We start from the raw sequence: 20,665 nt of genomic DNA on the forward strand, positions 1-20,665 counted from the left end.
TTCCTCCTCTTTCTACTGTCCTCATAGCTGCTCCTGACTTTTTCTTGTCTGCTATTATAGAGACATGCCATAGAAAATGTTAAATCAATACATGTTATTAAAATACAAAATACTATCAAGATTATCAGAACAGACCTAAAGTCAAGTCTTGAAGTGAAATATGACTTAAATAGACGAGGTCTTAAATGGGAGCTATAAAATGCAACAAGAGAAAAGACAGTTAAGACAAATGTTTAAAAATCTAAAAATCCCAAATGAAGGATTCTGAATGTTTAAGAAGTAAAATGAAACCGGTTTTGTTTTTTTTTTTTTTTTTTTTTTTTTTTTTTTTTTTTTGGATGCCTAGAGGTTGGTTCAATTAGGCCAGGTAAGCCAAATACCTGGGTGTGTTGTCAGAATTATCTCCATTTTGGTCCTGTTCAGGCTGGGATTGACCCAGAAGACCTTCAAGCATTTGCCCAGGGTTCTTAGAAGTGATGAGCAGCTGTGATGGTTTGCAGGATGGATCCAAGAGGCCAGCAATGGCTCAGGCTTCCTGGGAACTCTGCCCAACACTCTGGAGTTAACGTGGTGTAGGTTACCTCCCTCTGGGCCTCCCTCCCTGCCCCACTGAAGCCTGAGAAACATAGAACTCCTTGTCCATGAGCAAAAGAGCCCAAGCACTGGGCCAGGAGCGGGGCAGAACGATGCCAGAGGGTAGCCAGACCCGACCATCCTGGGCAACTATCACCAGAGGAAAAGGGGTTTAGGTGCTTTGCCAAGAAATTTCTTCTGTGCATGCCTGTATGAGAGAGAGAGAGAGAGTGTGTGTGTGTGTGTGTGCGCGTGTGTCTGTCTACCTATGTTTGTCTCTGTGTTCAAGCTCAGCCTGCTAGCCAAATCCTAGGGACCCCACACCCTGCAGTCACAAGGATTGACCTGGCAGGTGGAATCTTCATGAAGCAGAAGCTGAGATCTAGAGAGTCAGATCTAGAGTGTTCTGTAAAAGCCTAGAGAAGCGTCCCTTTCTTTCTCTTCCCTCACCTCACCCTATATCTTCACCATCCCCTAAAAGGACATCCTACCAACTAGCTATGAAAAAAAAAAATTTTTTTTGCTGAGAAATCTGTTACCCAAGAAATATTTCCAGGCTGCAAGCAAATGTCTAGTTGTGCACATTTCCATCCTTCAAAAATTCCATTACACGTTTTCCTTGTTTGTACCTTAAAAACAAATACAAGAGCAACCATCTGAAAGTGGAGGGTAAAAGCCAAGTCCTGATTTTCTAGAAAGAGTTAGCAGCTCAGATGGTCAAGATCGGTTGGGGCTGAGCCCTCTGGGCTGGAGCCCAAAAAGGAAGGGCATCTTCCCAGAGCCAGGCTCCAGGAACTTGGGGAGAGGGCTGGCCCTGGGATACTCACCAGACGCCAGTTTCTTTAGCTTCTACCCCCAAATGAGTTCAGCAGTCAGACCCGTGAGAACAGCTTCCTGGGGTGTTCGTATCCTGAATTGTGTGCAGGGCTTTCAAGTTTAGGAAACAATTCAACACTCATTATTTCATGCCAATGGCCAGGGCTTGCCGCATCTATAGACTAACTGCTAAGCAAGGCCATCTCTTGCCTGAGCCTGAGCTTTGAGAACAAGCCCCATTATGGAGTGAGTTGAGGCCACCTCTGGAGGCTCTCCTCAGTGTTGACTTGAAGTCATTCTCCCCTAAACCTGAGACGCCACTGCCCTTGGGCTGCTTTGCTTAAATATATGTGGGCAAGGATAGGCCCTGGGGTTAGCGAGGCCTCTGTCCTTCAGCTGGTCCTGCCTGGGGTAAGCGAAAGTGCATAAAGCCCAAGTCCTCAAAGGTTAACAATGGCTAATAAAATTAAAACAGGCTTGGCACAGTGGCTTACACTGGTAATCCCAGCAGTTTGGGAGGCCAAGGCAGGAGGATCACTTGAGGCCAGGCCACGAGTTTGAGACCAGCCTGGGCAGTATAGTGAGACCCTATCTCTACAAAAAGAAAAAAATTTAAATTAGCCGGGCATGGTGGCACGTGCCTGTAGTCCTAACTACCGGGGAGGCTGATGTGGGAGGATCATTTGAGCCCAGGAGTTCAAGGCTGCAGTGAGCTGTGATTATGCCACTGCACTCCAGCCTGGGCAACAGAGCTGAGACCCTGTCTCTGAAACAAAACAAAACCAAATAAAACGATTACAAACCTCCATCCACAAAATCCCAAAGATCTCATCTGCTTATGTAATAATATTACGGGTGTGAGTTTTAAAGGTCTTAGGCAGGAGAATGCCTGTGGGTCCTTGTTTGACATGAGACCCAGCAACACAGACCCCACAGTCTCGGGGATGCCCCAGGACCTGCCAGGCCTACGCTTTCACGTTTCTTTCACTTGTTTCCTTTTGCCCTCTTCTGCCACTGTGTTGCTCCTGTGTTAGCCAAGACCTAGAGTACCGGGCATCTTCCTAGGAGGCTCATTACAGCTTATCTCTATCTGCCTTTCTTTAAAGCCAGCTGAACATACCCAATGCTCTCCCTCTATGGTAAGACCAACCCTCCCAACCATGCTCCCGGCTTCCGTGTCCCCCTCTAACACCCCTACTCTCCCCACCCTGATCTCCAGAGTCCCTGGGAGCCCCGCCTGGCTCTCACTGCATGTGGCCACCGTGTCTGCCGTGTGCCTTGCCTGCCTGTTCCCTTCTCGTGTGAGCTGTGAAGATGCTGTTTGTGCAGTGGTGGTGTTTTACCCCTGAGCTTTCCTTGGGGTGGTAATTCACTGTGATCTTGACTATCTAACAAGCCACTGGGAGAGAATGGGACCTGAGGGCCATTTCCTGTTAAACGCCCTGAGGACTCCACGGGCCAAAGCCTCTGACCTTAATCTGATGTGAGAAATTTGCAGAGGGTACCTATGAGAGCCATGGGAGGGCTCCAGGGTAAGGAGGGAAGAAAGAGGTGTTCTAGCAAGGGGATGGAAGGGCAGACGATGATTCCTATTCATCAGTGTCTGCAGCTCCTAGCTTCCCTGTGCTTCAGGTGGAAGTCCACCATAGAAGGTTTAAGCTGGGATTTGTTACTGAGAGCATGATTGAATTTCCAGGCACTCCAACCTTGCTACCCCTTGCATTTTTCTAAATTCCTGAAGTCCATTAAAATTAGGCTACAGCCACTGTTCTGCAGCAAGCTGGAAGCAGAAAAACAAGCTCCGTTGATTGGATCACTCCTGTGGTAGGAGTCTCTGATTCGCTTTGGCTAACGTGATAAAAGAGACGCCATTCAGTGTGACCTTGAAGCCTCCTTGGCCCAGGCTCCTCCAAAAGGCTGCCGTTACGCATTTCAAACCGGGCCAAGTATGAGTTTTTAGAAGGACCAGTGGGGTTGACTGACCAAGCCGCAAAGTCCACAGACCGAGGCAAGCTTGGGTGGGTTGATGTGTTCGCCAGTGCAGCCAGGCAGGGCCAGGCAAGGCTGCCACAGGAAAGGCTGAGCCCGGGGTGCTCTACCCCGCTTCCTGGGGACGCTGCTTCCTGGATCAGCCGTCTGGATCTGCCTCTTTTTTGCATTGTCATGTGGTTTATTAGAGCAAATTGGTGTGTCCAAATGGCAATGTGTTTGTTCCCCTTCTCGAGCAGCGTGAGGAAACTGCAGCCACAGGGGAGGGTTTTGAACCGTGGAATGGAATTCACACTGCAAGCTTGGTGTTTGGTGTTTTCTTTTTTTGTTTGTTTGTTTTGCTTTTTTAACTGAGCAGATCCAGATGCACCAACTTCTCAAACTCTTGACACTTGGAGCTGAAGTTCTCCACTTAAGCTTGTTCTTTCTTTTTTTTCTCCTTTCTCGAACATGGTGGAACTGACAGCTGAGTTACAAAATCCTAAGCCTCCTCTGCATACTCCTCTGGGGGAACGCAACCTCCTTTTAAGGAGTGAAAATAGAATTTCAAGTAGATACACAGGTGATAGAAATACAGAGATTAAGGGCATCAAAGGCTTCAGAACACACAGGCAGGGCAGAGCCCAGGGCAGGACAGGGCTGCTGCCTGCAGCTCTCGACCCAGCCCCTCAGGTAACCGTGCAGCCGGTCCTGAGACCCACCAGTCTGTCCCCTGCCTTGAGGGGAATGGGAGCCTTAGGAGGAACTGAGGCAGCTCTGATTTTGAAACATAAGGAATATTTTTGCTCTTCTCCTGTCTGGAAGGTCTGGAAAGCAGGAGAGGTCTCTAGCTTGCTTGTGTGCAGAGTGGTGGCTGCCTCCAGGTCTCCCTGCCTCCCTCATAATCTCCTGTCCTGCATAGTAGGGAAGCGGCCTCTGATGTCACACCAGGGTCGGCCAGAGCAGGCAGTGCAGTTAGAAGGGCTTTAGCGCTGGATATTGCCAGGGAGAGTCTGACCTAGAAATAATTCAAGATAAAAGGCAAGGTAAAGCAAGGAGTGGGGAGGGCCCAGGTGGCCCCAGTAACAACCTGAGACCTCCCACCTCAGGGAGGTGTGGACGGGAACAGTAACAGGAAGCCCCGAGGGTCCATTCTCTCCCGGTGCCCGCAGGGCTGGGTGAGCTGCACTAGCTCCGGATTTGGCAGTGGCTCCCTCCTAGGTTCCTGCTCACCAGGCCGGTGTGGGCAGAAGGAGGAACAAGTGGGGAGTCAGCTCATGTTCTCAGGTTTGGAGGCAGAGGATGGCAGGGCAGCCTGTCCTGAGCCCTGGCCAGGCATGTGCCCAAGCCCCCAGGTTCCCCCAGGTCCAACAGCAGCAGCCCAAGCACCTCCACTCGCCTTGGCCTGCACTCCACCCTTCCTCCCCTTCACCTTCCCTTTCCCCTTCCCCACCTCCACTCACCTTGGCCTGCACTCTACCCTTCCTCCCCTTCGCCTTCCCTTTCCTTCCCCACCTCCACTCACCTTGGCCTTCACTCCACCCTTCCTCCCATTCACCTTCCCTTTCCTTCCCCACCTCCACTCACCTTGGCCTGCACTCCACCCTTCCTCCCCTTCACCTTCCCTTTCCTTCCCCACCTCCACTCACCTTGGCCTTCACTCCACCCTTCCTCCCCTTCACCTTCCCTTTCCCCTTCCCCAGGGCCCCTGAGGGAGACCATCTGCAGGAGCATCACTTGCAAGGGAGGCCTCCCCTCTCTTATGCTGCCCCTCTCCCTTCCAGGGTTTTGTACAGCCTGGAGGGTTGGAGCCTCCTAGAGGCCCCAGGGCAGAGGGGAGTAGGAGGGCAACAGCTTCAGAGCAAGGGCTGCAAACCAGACCCTCTCCAGCACTGAGTAGCCCCCTAATCCCTCCCTTTGGGACAGGGGCTGTGGAAAGTAGAAGGAGGTGATACAAGGGAAGTGCTGGAGTCCCAAGCAGTTGGGGCATGAGGCCCCTTCAGAGGGCCTCAAATGCACACATACCCACAGCTGGGAGAGAGGCCATCCACCAACCCATGTCCTCAAAGAGTGCTGGGCTCCACTTAGGATGCAGGACTCTCTGCCCAGACAAACAGGAGAGCAGTGAGGGCTGCTTCCTCAGCACTGCAGAGGCAGGGGCTCCCAGGGCAACTGGCTCTGGGCCCACACGATTCCAAAGCTTGTGGTAGTTCCTGATGGAGTTGTCTGTTCCTCCACCCAGGGCATTAAGAACTAGGAATGAAGGGGAAGTGGGGAGAATGAAAACACAGGAGCACAGCCCAGCGGCCTGGGCACGGTCTAGCTCTGCAGAGAGTGGACTGAGCTGTCCACTCGTTACAGTGGGCGGCTGCCCTCCCAGCTGAGGGGTAAGTCTAGTGCAGCAAACCCTGGCCTGCCTTCTGCCACTGCCACTGAGGTCTGTATTTCTCGGAGGGGCCCTTCTGTTCTCACCCCCCTCTTGCTGTGCTAACTGCACCTCCTGTTGCCGACGGGTTCCAGAACGCAGAGGAAAACTCGCGCATCTCCATCACCTTCTTCCGCCTATTCCGGGTCATGCGCCTGGTGAAGCTGCTGAGCCGCGGGGAGGGCATCCGGACGCTGCTGTGGACCTTCATCAAGTCCTTCCAGGTAGCCGCCCCTCATGTCCTGCGGCCTGGGGATCCCAGGGCTGCCGCCTGGCCCAGAACACAGCTGGCACAGGGAGGAGCCCTCCACTCTGGGGCCCTGCTCCTTCCTCTGTGTGGCGGAACTCGGCCGCTCTACCTGGCTCCCTGTTTCCGCACTGAGAGGCTTAGACGAAGCGTGTGGTTTCCAAGGCAGGCTCAGAGCCCGAGAAGGCCAGGTGGTAAAGGAGGGATGGGAGCTACGGGGAGGTGGAAAGGGTCTGCCTGACTTTTAACCATCATTTATGTCTTTCTCCACAAGAATTTACTGGACCAAGGGGTTTTGTGGTAAGGAACAAACCTGAAAAACATGGGCCTGGACAACCTGGTGACCGCTATTGCCCTTCGAATTCAGCATTTTCAGAATCTGGCCCATCGCCCTCCTCCTCGCAGGCATTTCAGCAGCATCTGCTGACAGCACCTGTCATGTCCTCGGCCAGAGTCGCAGGACCCTGGTGTCCTCCGCTCGGCTAGACAGGCCTTTCGAATGGGCCCAGGACTGCCTGGCCACGTGATGCGTTCCTTTTCTCAGCCACTGTTTTCCCGTTAAAACAGAATGACAATCAGCCCCTGCCAGCTCGGAGGAGCCTTTGTAGGGTTGAAGTTAGGAGAAGCAAAGCTGCTGGGCCACTTGACTTCCCCCAGATGAGTGCTGAACCCGTGAAGGCGGTTCATGCTTCCCTGGGCTGGCAGAACGCAGGCTTCTCTCCCACCATGGAGGGGCCGCTCTCAGCCTTCCCCAGACCAGAATCTGTCAGGGAAGCTCCTTTGTGTGCCCCACCCCGGCCAGTCCCCGCCTGGGGACAGGGCGTGACTGGGCCTGGTCTGGTGTGCCCATGGCTATAGCTGTAGCCAGAGGAAAGATGCCCATCCCCGCTCTGCCCCCGGCAGCCTCCAGCCAGGGACTGACCATCCAAGGCTCTCAAGGGAGCTCCCAATGGCCAGGCTTCCTCTGAGCCGCCAGGGCTGACCCCCGCTTAATGGTGAGCTGGGGCTCCTGCACTCCCAGCCCGGATCGGCCCAGGCTCTGGGGATTCGAAAAAGTAGGCCCCAGTGGAAGCAGGACTGCCACTGACTCTGCACTTGGGTGCACGTGGAACCCACGGCTGTGAGTGGCCATACTCGCCCTGCCCCCCGACATCTCCCGGGTCTGGGAAGAGACGCAGACTGGGTGACTGCGAGGGCCTGACGGTGGCACAGGCGTTCGGGCCAGGCAGCGGGCGCCTGCTCTGGCTGCACCCTCTAGTGACCGGCGGCGGCTGAAGCGGCGCCTGGGAACACGGGCCGGGCCTCCCTTCCTGGGGACCATGGCCTCTCCCTAGAAGTGTCGGGGGCTCTGGAAATTTAGTCGTCCTAGTTGCCAGGCAGATAATGCATTAAGCGAATAGAATGTATGGAACCCAACTCTGTGCAAGGCGTGCACTAAGCACTTTATAAGCCTTAACTCATTTAAACCACAAAACCTCTGAGAGGTCATTACTATTATTTCCATTTTTCTGATGAGGAGACTGAAGCTCAGAGAAGTGCCCCAGCTCTCATAGATAGAAAGTGGCAAAAACAGGATTTGAACCCATGATCTTTCTTTTAAATTTTTCCTTATTAAATGTTTTCATTGCAATAGTAATACCCGCTCACTACAACTAGTGGGATAGAATGAAGCTGTGTAAAGGAAGGGTGTAACTTGCCACTACCCCACTCCTCCACAGGTAACCACAGTCAGCTGGGTGCTGTCCACGATTTCTCCCGCCTCGTACAAACATACCGCACATGTGTAGTCGGAGGAGGCTTTGCTCTTTCTTGATTGTTTTGCCCAGGTAGTGTCGCACTATATGGTTACTCTGCGGCCTGCTTTGAAAACCCAGCTGAAATGGGAAGTCAGTTCCGGTTTCTCAGACCTTCCCCCAGGTTCCCGTAGTCCTGTGGGACTCTTGGAAGTGTCCCCCAGCCCAAACCGGGCAATAGCTGATGGCCGCAGAGACAGGGATGCGGCGCTCCCTGGGAAGGGGCCCAGCTGGCCTCTGCACTCCGGCCTCATGGGAGTCTCCTGCACTTCCTTCCAGGCCCTGCCCTATGTGGCCCTCCTGATCGTGATGCTGTTCTTCATCTACGCGGTGATCGGGATGCAGGTAGGGAGGCTCCCATCACGGGGCTCCTGGCCTCCTGCTCTCCTCCTCTCCTGCTCTGTCTCTTCCCAGTTCCCAGCACCACATTCCCTCACGCCTTCCTCCCTCCCTTCTCCCTTTCATTCCTGACTGTCCCTCTCCCTCCTCTTCCATTTTCTGAGGCCCAAAAAGCCACAGGAATGGGAACTTTCCCCAAATGGATCTCCTGTAGGTAACAGGAGAGTGGCCAGGTACAGAATACACAGCCCAGAGAGCTTCCCTCCCCGAGGCCTGGGTTCTGCTCTCGGTAGAGGAAAGACACTCCTGAGTTATGCAAGGGGCCTCGGGAGAGACACAACCCCTTCTCAAGAAACAGCAGCAAGGTGTGTCTGCCCAGCACCCCTGTTTGTGTCCAGGTCTGATGGGCCTGAGAATTACCCCAACCAGATTCATTGGAAGCTAATGACTGAGAGGGAGGGAGGAAAGAAGAAGGAAGCAAGGAAGGGCAAAATCAACACAAGGCTCACCACATCAAACGTGCAGCAGTTTTCTGGGGCCTCCCCTCCCAGGTGCCCACTGCACCTTTCACCACAAACCTGGAGCTCTCCATTCCCGTCTCCGGGCTCCAGCTTGAGGTCCCAAGGTCAAACCTGGCAGGACGCCCACAGTGGCCCAGAGCGTTTCCTTGGCCGCTCCTCCAGGAAGTCCCCTACTTACTCATCGCAGAAAGACCCAAGATTCAGTTGCCAAAACCTTTTGAGACTAAAAGAGCTACCTTGATACCTGATAACGGTGGCAGTTTCTAAGATAAGCACAGCTTTAAAAGACCAGGAAAAAAAAGGGATTTCAGGAATGAATGAAGCCTGCCCTAGCCCCAGATCACTCACTCCACATCACTCCGAAATGCAAGAACTAAATTTGAAAGAGTGCTTGGGCGTGCAGCGCTGAAATAGCACAGAAAATAACACAGTGCATCCTGTGTTCTGTCAGAAGCAGGGTCCCTGTCCCAGCATCCACCACTCTCAGCCCCAGCTCCCACCGGGCTGTAGGGACCTGCCTGAGGCTGTGGGCTCTTTGATTCTCATGCTTGTCCAGTGTGGGGATTGTGCGCAGGGGCTGGGTGGGGCAGCAGGTGCCTGCCAGGTTGCATGGGAAGACTATTCAGCTTGTGGCGGCCAGTTCCAGGGACACCTGAGACCCCTGAAGAGACCATTGAACAATGGTGGGAAATTAGGATCCTCTCTGTCCACAAATCACTAAACACCTCTTCCTTCCCTCTCCTAGGTGTTTGGGAAAATTGCCCTGAATGATACCACAGAGATCAACCGGAACAACAACTTTCAGACCTTCCCCCAGGCCGTGCTGCTCCTCTTCAGGTGGGTCCCTGAGGACACAGGTGCACAGATACACACACACCTGCGTGGTGCCACACTGTGGTCTGGTGGTAGAATGAAAGGGAACTGTTTCCCAGGGAGTAGGAAGGGAGAGGATGTGTGCTTGGTGTCTGCCTGACAAGGAGGCCAGTGGGTCCATTGTCATTTATGATAACTTTCTACAGAGAAACACACTATGCACTGGCACACCTGCTGGAAACCAGCCAAAACCATTAGGGGAGCAAAAGTCACATGCTGAAAGCAGCCTGGCTTAGAGTCTGAACAGGCCCAAAGCCAACCTGCCAACATGCTTTGCGACCTTGAGCGAGACATCTAACCTGAACCTCAGTTTTCTCGTCCAATAAGTACGAATATCTATCACTATACCAGCACCTGTCTGTGCCATTTGCTGTGCTGGATGCTTATGTCCACATGCACTGGCGTCATCCTCATTTAATCCTCAACACAATACTAGCAAACTGAATCCAGCAGTACATGAAAAAGATGATACATCATGATCAAGTGGGTTTCATTCCAGGGATGCAAGGATGGTTCAACATATGCACATCAATAAGTGTAATACACTATGTTAACAGAATGAAGGAAAAAAGACCCACATGATCATCTCAATAGATGCAGAAAAGCACTTGACAAAATTCAACATCCTTTCATGACAAAAACTCTCAACAAATTAGGCATAGAAGGAAGGTACTGCAACACAATAAAGGCCACATATGACAAGGCCACAGCTAACATCACACTTAGTGGTGAAAAGTTGAAAGCTTTTCCTTTAAGATGAGGAACAAGACAAAGATGCCCACTCTCACCACTTCAATTCAACATGATAATACTGGAAGTCCTAGCCAGAGCAATTAGACAAATTTTAAAAAGTTATCCAAATAGGAAAGGAACAAGTGAAATTTTCTGTTTGCTGATGACATGATCTTATGTATAGAAAATCCTAAAGATCACCAAAATCTATTACAACTGATAAACTAATTCAGTAAAGTTGCAGGACACAAAATCAACACACAAGAATGAGTAGCATTTATTTACACTAACAATGAACTATCTGAAAGAGAGATTAAGAAATCAGCCCCTTTTACAATAGCAACAAAAAACTAAAATACTTAGGAAAAAATTTAATGATCCATAAACTGAGAACTTATAAAACATTGATAAAAGAAATAGTTGTGACACAAATAAATGGAAAGATATCTTGTGTTCATGAATTAGAATAATTACTATTGTTAAAATGACAATAGTACACAAAGCAATCTACAAATTCAATGCAATTCCTATCAAAATGCCAATGTCATTTTTTATGGAAATGGAAAAAATTATCCTAAAATTCATACGGAACCACAAAAGACCCTGAATAGCCAAAGCAATCTTGAGCAAGAAGAACAAAGCTGGAGGCACCACACTGCCTGATATCAAAATCTGTTACAAAGCTATAGTAACCAAAACAGCATGGTACTGGCATGAAAACAGACACATAGAGCAATGGCTCAGGATAGAAACCTGAGAAATGAACCCACTCATTTACAGCCAATTGATTTTCGACAAAGGTGCCAAGAACACAGAATGGAGAAAGAAACAGCTTCTTTAATAAATAGTGTTGCCAAAAAGGAAAAAAGGGAATTACTTTGAAAATCATCATTAGCATTAGACTTTTAATTAACAAAAGTATATATGTAATAGAAGACAATGAAATAATATGTTCAAAATTATGAGGAAAATGTATTCTTGAACCTGGCCCTGTATATGCAGTCTAATCAGCATTCAAGTAGCCAAGCAAAATACATTTCCAAGTGTTTAAGAACCCATAAAGTTTACTGCCCCACATAAGTCCTCCTTGAAGCAGTTACTCAGGCTGTATTTCCACAGAATGAAAAACGAATCAAAGAAATAGAATGAGCAGAGTAATGATATGAGTGAAAAAATAATGAAGTTTAGGCCGGGCGCGGTGGCTCACGCCTGTAATCCCAGCACTTTGGGAGGCCGAGGCGGGCGGATCACAAGGTCAGGAGATCGAGACCATGGTGAAACCCCGTCTCTACTAAAAATAGAAAAAAATTAGCCGGCGCCTGTAGTCCCAGCTACTCGGGAGGCTGAGGCAGGAGAATGGCGTGAACCCGGGAGGCGGAGCTTGCAGTGAGCCAAGATTGCGCCACTGCACTCCAGCATGGGCGACAGAGCGAGACTCCGTCTCAAAAAAAAAAAAAAAATGAAGTTTATAGTTGTGAGTTTTGAACAAGGACATTATAAAGTTTATATAAAATCTACATAATTGTTAAGGGGAAAATGTACAAAACCTTAATGACAATTTGGAAGTAATATTTTTTGTTACCTCAGCAAGGTAGGAAGTGAGGTGGTAGAAGAATTAGAAACATAAAACCACGCTAAGGTTCTTCTCTTGTTTGGGGATAAGAATAGATACTGTTTAATTCTGTACATAACTAAGGGAAAAGTGTGTATAAATATAAATGTTAAATACTTAAAGGTCAATCACTAAAAAAATAGAAATGGAATGTATACATTCCAAACCACTAGAGGAAAAAGTAGATAAAGAAAACTTAGCAATTCAGCAAAAGGAAGGTAAAGCAAAAGTTGAAAAATAAATAAATAAAACATGGAAATTAGAATAATAAAAGGAGATGGCAGGAATAAGAACAAAGATAATTACTAAACTTATTGAGCTAAAGTTCACTATTAAAAGATAGATACTCTGATGCTGACTTTAAAAAATCTAGCTCTAGCCTGTTTGTAACAGGTATAGTAAAACAAAATGACCTAAAGAAAATAAAAGGATGGAAAAATGAATACCATGTAAGGCTCACAATGTAGATGTAATAATAGCAGTAGCAGAAGAAATAGAATTCCAGGTGAAAGGCATTAAACAAGACAGAGAGGGATTTTATACTGATAAAGGGTATAATCCATCAAAAACATGTAACGGTCATAAAACTACATGAGCCTAACAATATAGTTTGGAAATGTATCAATTACATATTGATAGAAGTATAAGGAGAACACACACACACACACACACACACACACACACACACAGTGGAAGATTTAATACAGGTAGTAGAGCATGACAGATCAAATAGACCAAAATAGAAAAAAGGGTAAAGAATATCTAAGTAATACAAGTAACAGACTTGATCTTATAGATTTATACTCAATAAATGGCCAAAAAACCACATTCTTTTTAAACACCCCAGAAACATTCACAACAATTAGCCAACATTTAAGTCACAAAGAATTTAACAAATTCTAAAACTGCTCTTACTTTGATATAGCAAAATTAGAAATTAGCCATAAAAACAATAACCTCTCCAAAATCTACTTAAAATTTTGGCACTCTTCTTAGTGACTCAAAGCTGAAACTACCATCTGCAGTCATGTGCCACATGATGACATTTCAGCCAATGACAGTCTGCCTAAAATTACAATGGAGCTGAAAAATTCCTATCACCCAGTGACGCGATACATCATCACCCAGCGCAGTGCCTCACTCAGGTGTTCGTGGTGCTGCCAGTCGTATGAAAGTATAGCTTGGCCGGGCGCGGTGGCTCACGCCTGTAATCCCAGCACTTGGGGAGGCCAAGGCAGGCAAACTACCTGAAGTCAGGAGTTCGAGACCAGCTTGGCCAACAGGGTGAAAACCCATCTCTATTAAAAATATAAAATTAGACCGGGCGCGGTGGCTCAAGCCTGTAATCCCAGCACTTTGGGAGGCCGAGACAGGCAGATCACGAGGTCAGGAGATCGAGACTATCCTGGCTAACATGGTGAAACCCCGTCTCTACTAAAAAAATAATAAAAAAACTAGCCGGGCGAGGTGGCGGGTGCCTGTAGTCCCAGCTACTCGGGAGGCTGAGGCAGGAAAATGGCGTAAGCCCGGGAGGCGGAGCTTGCAGTGAGCTGAGATCCAGCCACTGCACTCCAGCCTGGGCGACAGAGCGAGACTCTGTCTCAAAAAAAAAAAAAAAAGTATAGCTTATACAATTATGTACAGTACATAATATTTGATAATGAGAATAAAGGACTGTGTCACCGGTTTATATATTTACTGCACTATACTTTTATCATTATTTTGCAGTGTACTGCTTCTACTTATTTTTTTTAAGTTAACCGTAAAACAGCCTTAGGCAGGTCCTGCAGGAGGTATTCCAGAAGAAAGCATTGTTATCATAGGAGATGACAGCTCCATGTGTGTTACTGTCCCGGAAGACCTTCCAATGGGACAAGATGTGGGGGTGGAAGACAGTGATACTGATGGTCCTGACCCTGTGTAGGCCTAGGCTAATGTGTGGGTTTGTGTCTTAGCTTTTAACAAAAAACAGAAAAAAAAAGGTTAATAGAAAAAAAAAACAAAATAAGGATATAAAGAAAAATATTTTGTACAGCTGTACAATGTGTGTTTTAAGTTGCGTTATTACAGAAGAGTCCAAAAGTTAAAAAAATTAAAAAGTTTATAAAGTAAAAATGTTACATTAACCTGAAGTTAATTTATTACTGAAGAAAGAAAAGTAGTTTTTATAAATGTGTGTAGCCTAAGTGTATAGTGTTTCTAGTCTCCAGTGGTGTACGGCAGTGTGCGGTCATGTCCTAGGCCTTCACATTCACTCACCACTCACTCACTGCTCCACCCAGAACAACTTTCAGTCCTGCAAGCTCCATTCATGGTATGCGCCCCCTACAGGTGCACCATCTTTGAATCTTTTTTACTGTGCCTATTTTACTACTCCTTCTCAGTGTTTAGGTATGTTTAGATACACAAATACTTACCATTGTGTTCCGGTTGCCTGCAATATTCGGTACAGTCACATGCTGTATAGGCTTGAAGCCTAGGAGCAGTGGGCTGTGCCGTAGAGCTGAGGTGTGTAATAGCTATGGCATCTAGGTTTGTGTGAATCCACTGTATGCTGTTTGCACAACAACAGAATTGCCTAACCGTGCATCTCCCCATTGTTAAGTGCACAGGACTGTACTTAGAAACGAGAGCCAGAGCACCATATCTGAAATGTATGAGATGCATCAATCGACACCAAAGAAAAAAATTCAGAGCCTAAAATTTATTTATATTTATTTAAAAAGATGTATATTAAATAAGCCAAAAGATGAGGGAAAGAATAGTAAAATATCCCAGAATATGAAGGAATGCATTTTTTAAAGTAAAAGCATAAATTAATAAATTATGGATTTTATCAATAAACCCTAAAGCTGATCCTTTGAAAAGACCGATAAACAGACAAAGCATCAAATCCAATTTAAAAAAAAAAACAACAACATCAGGAATGCAAAAAGCAACGTAATTACAGGTGTGGAAGTGATTTTTAGAATGATAAGAGAATCTCATGCCTCTGTTTGGTGGCACCTCAGAGGTGATCAGCTGCTTCAAGATGAAGCACAAGGTCTCCTTCTCAGCCAGTGGCTGCCAGAAACTCGTTGAAGTGGACAGTGGATGCAAACCAGACCTTTTATGAGAAGCATATGGCCTCAGAAGTCGCCGGTGCCACTCTGGGTGAAGAATGGAAGGCTTACGAGGGTCAGATCACCGGTGCAAATGGCCCGTGAGGTTTCCCTGTGAAGGAGTGTGTCCTGACCTGTGGTTGTGTCCACCTGCTACTGCATGTGGGGCGTGTTCTGTTACAGACCAAGGGGAACTGCAGAAGGAAAACACAGATGGCTCAGGGTTGCATTGTGAGTGCCAATCTGACTTCTTAATTTGGTTTTTGTAAAAAAAGATAGGGGAGAGAGAAGACTAGACTGACTGATACTACTGTGCCTTCTCACCTGAGGCCCAAAAGAGATGGCACAGTCTAATAACTTTTCATTCCGTGTAAAGATGATGTCCACCAGTGAGTAAGCCCCTAAACAAAGGATATCAGGAACCTAGAACCAAAGCACCCAAGACTCGGCATCTTCTTACTCCATGTGTCCTGCAACACAAATGCTGACATATTGCTCTGAAGAAACAGGACACTAAAATAAAAATAAAAATAAGTAAGGCTGGGCGCGGTGGCTCACACCTGTAATCCCAGCACTTTGGGAGGCTGAGGCAGGTGGATCATGAGGTCAGGAGTTCGAGACCAGCCTGGCCAAGACGGTGAAACCTGTCTCTACTAAAAATACAAAAATTAGCCAGGCGCAGTGGCAGGCATCTGTAATCCCAGCTACTCGGGAGGCTGAGGCAGGAGAATCGCTTGAACCTGGGAGGTGGAGGTTGCGGTGAGCTGAGATTGTGCCACTGCACTCCAGCCTCGGTGACAGAGCAAGACTCTGTCTCCAAATAAATAAATAAATATAAGGAAGAGGTTAAACAATATGCTGAACTTTTGGCCAAGAGAATGAAGGAGACCAAAGAAAAATGCCAGGAACAGATTTCCAAGACATGGAGGCTATGTTCACTGGGAGCTTCTGAGTCTATCAAAAATAAGATTTTCACCAGGCATGGCAGCTCACACCTGTAATCCCAACAATTTGGGAGGCTGAGGTGGAAGGATCAATTAAGACCAGGAGTATGAGACCAGCCTGGGCAACATAGCAAAACCCCATCTGTAAGAATAAAAATAAAAATATTAGCCAGGTGTGGTGCCATGTGCCTGTAGTCCCAGCTACTTGAGAATCTGTGGCGGGAGGATCACTTGGGCCCAGGAGTTTGAGGTTACAGTGAGCTAAGATGGCTCCACTGCACTGTAGCCTGGGTGACGAAGTGATATCCCATCTCTAAACACATACACACACACACAAGATTTTTCTAAGAGTAGCAGACGAATAATATCAGACTTCAAAAAAGAAGACAGAGAACATCATGAACAAATTTGTGCCAATCTATTTGAAAACCTGAATGAAGCAGATGCTTTTATGTAGAAAATAAGAATTATAAAATTACCTTAAGAATTAAAAAAAAAAAAACTACAACAGAAATTGAAAAGGTAGTCAAAAATTTAGCCTTTGAAAAGGCCCAAGATTCAATATTTTTATTTGTGAGGTCTACCAGACTATCAAGGAGTGGATCATTCCATTGTTATATAAACTTTCCAGGAACAGAAAGTTGTAGAAAACCTCTTCACTCATCCCATAAGACTAACACAAAGCTAATGCCAATAAGAAAAACATAAAAAAGCAAGCAGTTATAAATATGAAAATATGTACACATGACTGCCATTGTTTGCAGATGACAGGCTAATTCAAGTAGAAAATCTATGCAAATTAACTAAAAACCTTTTATGACAATAGAATTAATAAAGTGGAAGATTAAAAGATTAACAAAGAAAAATAATTGTTTTCCTGTGCTGGCAATAACTAATTAGTAAATGTAATAGATAAGATATTATGCTGTCACTTTTTCAATATTATTATTTTATAACTCTTACCCAATAAAATAAGACAAGAAAAATAAAGGATGAGAATTGGAGAAACAAAATTAAATGCCAAAAAAGTTGATTGCCTGTGTGTATATACAAGAAAAATTACAGAAAATTGTTAAAACTAATAGGAGAGTTCAGCAAATATTCCATAATATGAAATCAATTGTATTCCCTCTATATCAGCAGCAAATGGATATAGCTTTTAAAATATAATGTTGAAACTATACCATTTTAAATGTACAACAAAATAAAAGGAAGGATATGCCACATTTCTGGCCAGGAGACTTAATATCATAAAGATGTCAGGATTCCCCAAGTTAATCGATATCCCAATGCAATTCCAATAAGACTCCCAACAGGATTACTCATAGAGCCTGGAACTGACTCTACTGTGTCTATGGAATAGAAAAGGAAACTGAATAGCCAAGACAAATGTTGAAGAACAACAGGTTGGAAGGACTCCTGCACTGTGAAAGGGCAGGACTTACCATAAGGCAACTTACTATGAAGACAACACAGTACTTCTGTACCAAGATAAACAAATAAACCTAAGGAATGGAATGGAAAGGCTAGAACACAACCTACACACCTATGGAAATACAACTTATGGCAGAAGAAATATTTCAATTAAGTAGGTAAAGATGTACTATTCAATAAATAGTATTAGTAAAATGACTTATCTATACAGAGAAAAATAAAAGCGTATTTCTACCTCATATCAAACATGAAAATAAATTTCAGGTTAGTAAGTTATTGTGAAAAACAAAACTTTAGAACCTTTAGAAGAACATAGAAAAGAATGTCTTTATGACCTAAAATAGAGAATGATTTTTTAAACAAGATGCAAAAAGCACAAAACATAGAGGAAAAACTGTAAATTTGACCTCATTGAAATACGTAACTTAGATCGTAAATAATGCCAGAGATAAGCCACAAATTGGAAGAAGCTATTTCTGATGCATATAACTAACAAAGGATTAAGAATAGACATGAAACCACCATGAGACACCACCTTACTCCTGCAAGAATGGCTGTAATTTAAAAAATAAAAAATAATAGATGTTGGTATGGATGTGGTGAAAAGGGAACACTTTTACCCTGCCGGTGGGAATGTAAACTAATACAACTACTGTGGAAAACAGTATAGAGATTCCTTAAAGAAGTAAAAGTAGAACTACCATTCCCTCCAGCAATCCCACTCCTGGGTATCTACCCAAAGGGGAAGAAGTCATTATATGAAAGACACACAGGCACACACACGTTTATAGCAGCACCATTTGCAAAATGATGTAATGGACTTTGGGGACTCGAGGAAGGGTGGGAGGATGGTCAGGGATAAAAGGCTATTGCTTGGGTGATGGGTGCACCAAAATCTCAGAAATCACCACTAAAGAACTTGTCCGTGCAAGCAAAAACCACCTGTTCCCCAAAAACTATTGAAAAATTTTAAAAAGAATAGAGAATAGAATATCTTAAGCACCCCAGAATCGAACAAGAAGACATCCTGAATCAAACAAGCAAAAACATGAACATGCAATTTAATGGAAGATAAAATCTAAATTCTCAACCCACTAATCATTTTATAACCAAATTAAAACAGCAATGACATATTATCTCACACGAATTATACGAGCATCATTTAAAACAATTCACTAATGAACAGATGAGTTTGTAGTGTCATTTCTCCTACACTGGTAATAGGAGTCTAAGTTGGACAAACCCTTCGAGTTCAAGGAATATCTAGTAAAAATGAAGACACGTGTACTTTAACTGGCAATTCCACTTCTAAGTGGATACCCAAGATATAAATCTGCACGTTTATTGCAGTGTTTTTTGTACTAGTAAAAGAAAAAAGTGAAAAACCTAAATATTCTTTAACAGGACGGTGGATTTTTTTACGGTAAGTTCATAGAGCATACTCCTATACAGCAGTTAAGGTGAATGAACTGGAACTAAAATACATCCAAAAGGCTAAGTCTCAAAAACATCATGTGGATTGCAAAAACAGCAAGTTTTCGGAAAAGGTGCAGTTTGTTACTGTGTATATAAAATGTAAAATCTTCAAAATAATGCCATGTGTTTGCATATTTAGCGAACATATCAGAGCATTCGGGGAATGATGAACATCAAGTTCATTTTAGTGATTCCCTCTGGGGAAGGAGGAAAGGGACAAGTGGGGAGGATGCAGAGGGCCCTCCTTGACATCTGTGGGATGGGCTGCATGGATGTGGCTCTCCCTCCCCCGTAGGTGTGCCACCGGGGAGGCCTGGCAGGACATCATGCTGGCCTGCATGCCAGGCAAGAAGTGTGCCCCGGAGTCCGAGCCCGGCAACAGCACGGAGGGTGAGACACCCTGTGGCAGCAGCTTTGCCGTCTTCTACTTCATCAGCTTCTACATGCTCTGTGCCTTCCTGGTAAGCCAAGGGGGAACTCAACAGCCAGCAGCCATGAGTGCCCAGTTCCAGGGCAGCCTGAACCCTCCATCTCTGCAGCTCATGGTCAGGGCAACCCCATCAGAGGAGCTGGCTTGGGAAGACTAAGTTGGCAGGAGTGTCCAGCCACATGGAGAGAAAGGCCGAAAGCCCTGGGCCAGAGTGAGCTCCACCAGCATCTTGCTTGTCCATTCTTGGCTCTTGTCACGCTGGCATTGTCCCAGAGGACACAGGGGACATGTGGAGGCCTAGAAAGAACTATACTTTTTTGGCATCTTTCTGAGGAGTGAGGAAAAGGGGATAAAGTCCCCCTCTGTCCTGCACAGCCTTGCCCAGCAGGTTAGTAGGAGGGAAGCTGTCCAGCTTGTGATGTGGGTTCATCACACACAACTCTCAGGGAAGCTGTGTCAAGTTTATGTCCAAGAGACCCAGGTTCTAAGGCTGGTAGGATGGATTACCGGTCTTTAGAAATGTTGGCTTCTGCCATCCGTGGGCCCCGGCTGGCAAGGGGGTTCCAGAGGCAGGTGTGTAGGAAGATCTTCTCCCAGCACCTCATTGTACTGTTCCCTGCAGATCATCAACCTCTTTGTAGCTGTCATCATGGACAACTTTGACTACCTGACAAGGGACTGGTCCATCCTTGGTCCCCACCACCTGGATGAGTTTAAAAGAATCTGGGCAGAGTATGACCCTGAAGCCAAGTAAGTTCCCAGAGGGAAGGCCTGATTCCCTAAGCTGAGAGAGGGTATCGCCGACCATACCTGCAGGAGGGGCTCACGGTTGGTCAGCACTGGGTGGATCAATTAGAAACACCAAACTGCATCAAACCCCGGGGTTTGCCAGCAGGAGGAGGCCTGGCACCTTCAATTAAGTCAAGAATATATCTACTAGGCTGGGTGCGGTGGCTCACGCCTGGAATCCCAGCACTTTGGGAGGCTGAGATGGGTGAATCACTTGAGGCCAGGAGTTCAAGACCAGCCTGGCCAACATGGTAAACCCCCATCTCTACTAAAAATACAAAAATCAGCCAGACATGGTGGCACATGCCTATAATCCCAGCTACTCGGGAGGCCAAGGCACGAGAATTGCTTGAATCCGGGAGGCGGAGGTTGCAGCGAGCTGAGATTGCACTACTGCACTCCAGCCTGGGCAACAAAGCAAGACTCCATCTAAAAAAAAAAAAAAGAAAAGAAAGAAAAGAATATATCTACTACATTCAGTTGAATGGAAGGACAGGAAATTCTAGTATCAGGAATAACTAGTTAAGTGTTCAAGTTAGGATACACAGGGCTGGGGAAAATCTTGACTCCATTCCTGCTTCTGGTCTAAAGA

At 46.3% G+C, this 20,665-nt stretch overlaps 1 protein-coding gene across 6 annotated transcripts in view; it reads left to right on the plus strand.

Annotated features, from left to right (window-relative positions):
- CACNA1C (calcium voltage-gated channel subunit alpha1 C) overlaps window positions 1-20,665 on the plus strand; it is a 250,474-nt gene that overhangs the window by 202,549 nt on the left and 27,260 nt on the right. For 5 of the 6 annotated variants that reach the window (XM_050747023.1, XM_050747020.1, XM_050747019.1 and 2 more), the window contains 6 exons: window positions 2,496-2,528; window positions 5,878-6,006; window positions 8,102-8,167; window positions 9,428-9,519; window positions 19,150-19,315; window positions 19,907-20,034. In XM_050747023.1, coding sequence (XP_050602980.1) covers window positions 2,496-2,528; window positions 5,878-6,006; window positions 8,102-8,167; window positions 9,428-9,519; window positions 19,150-19,315; window positions 19,907-20,034 — 614 coding nt within the window. The remainder of the gene's footprint in view (window positions 1-2,495; window positions 2,529-5,877; window positions 6,007-8,101; window positions 8,168-9,427; window positions 9,520-19,149; window positions 19,316-19,906; window positions 20,035-20,665) is intronic. The other variant, XM_050747022.1, reaches the window with a different exon arrangement.

Source organism: Macaca thibetana, chromosome 11 (genome assembly GCF_024542745.1).
Source record: "Macaca thibetana thibetana isolate TM-01 chromosome 11, ASM2454274v1, whole genome shotgun sequence".
Taxonomy (NCBI): domain Eukaryota; kingdom Metazoa; phylum Chordata; class Mammalia; order Primates; family Cercopithecidae; genus Macaca; species Macaca thibetana.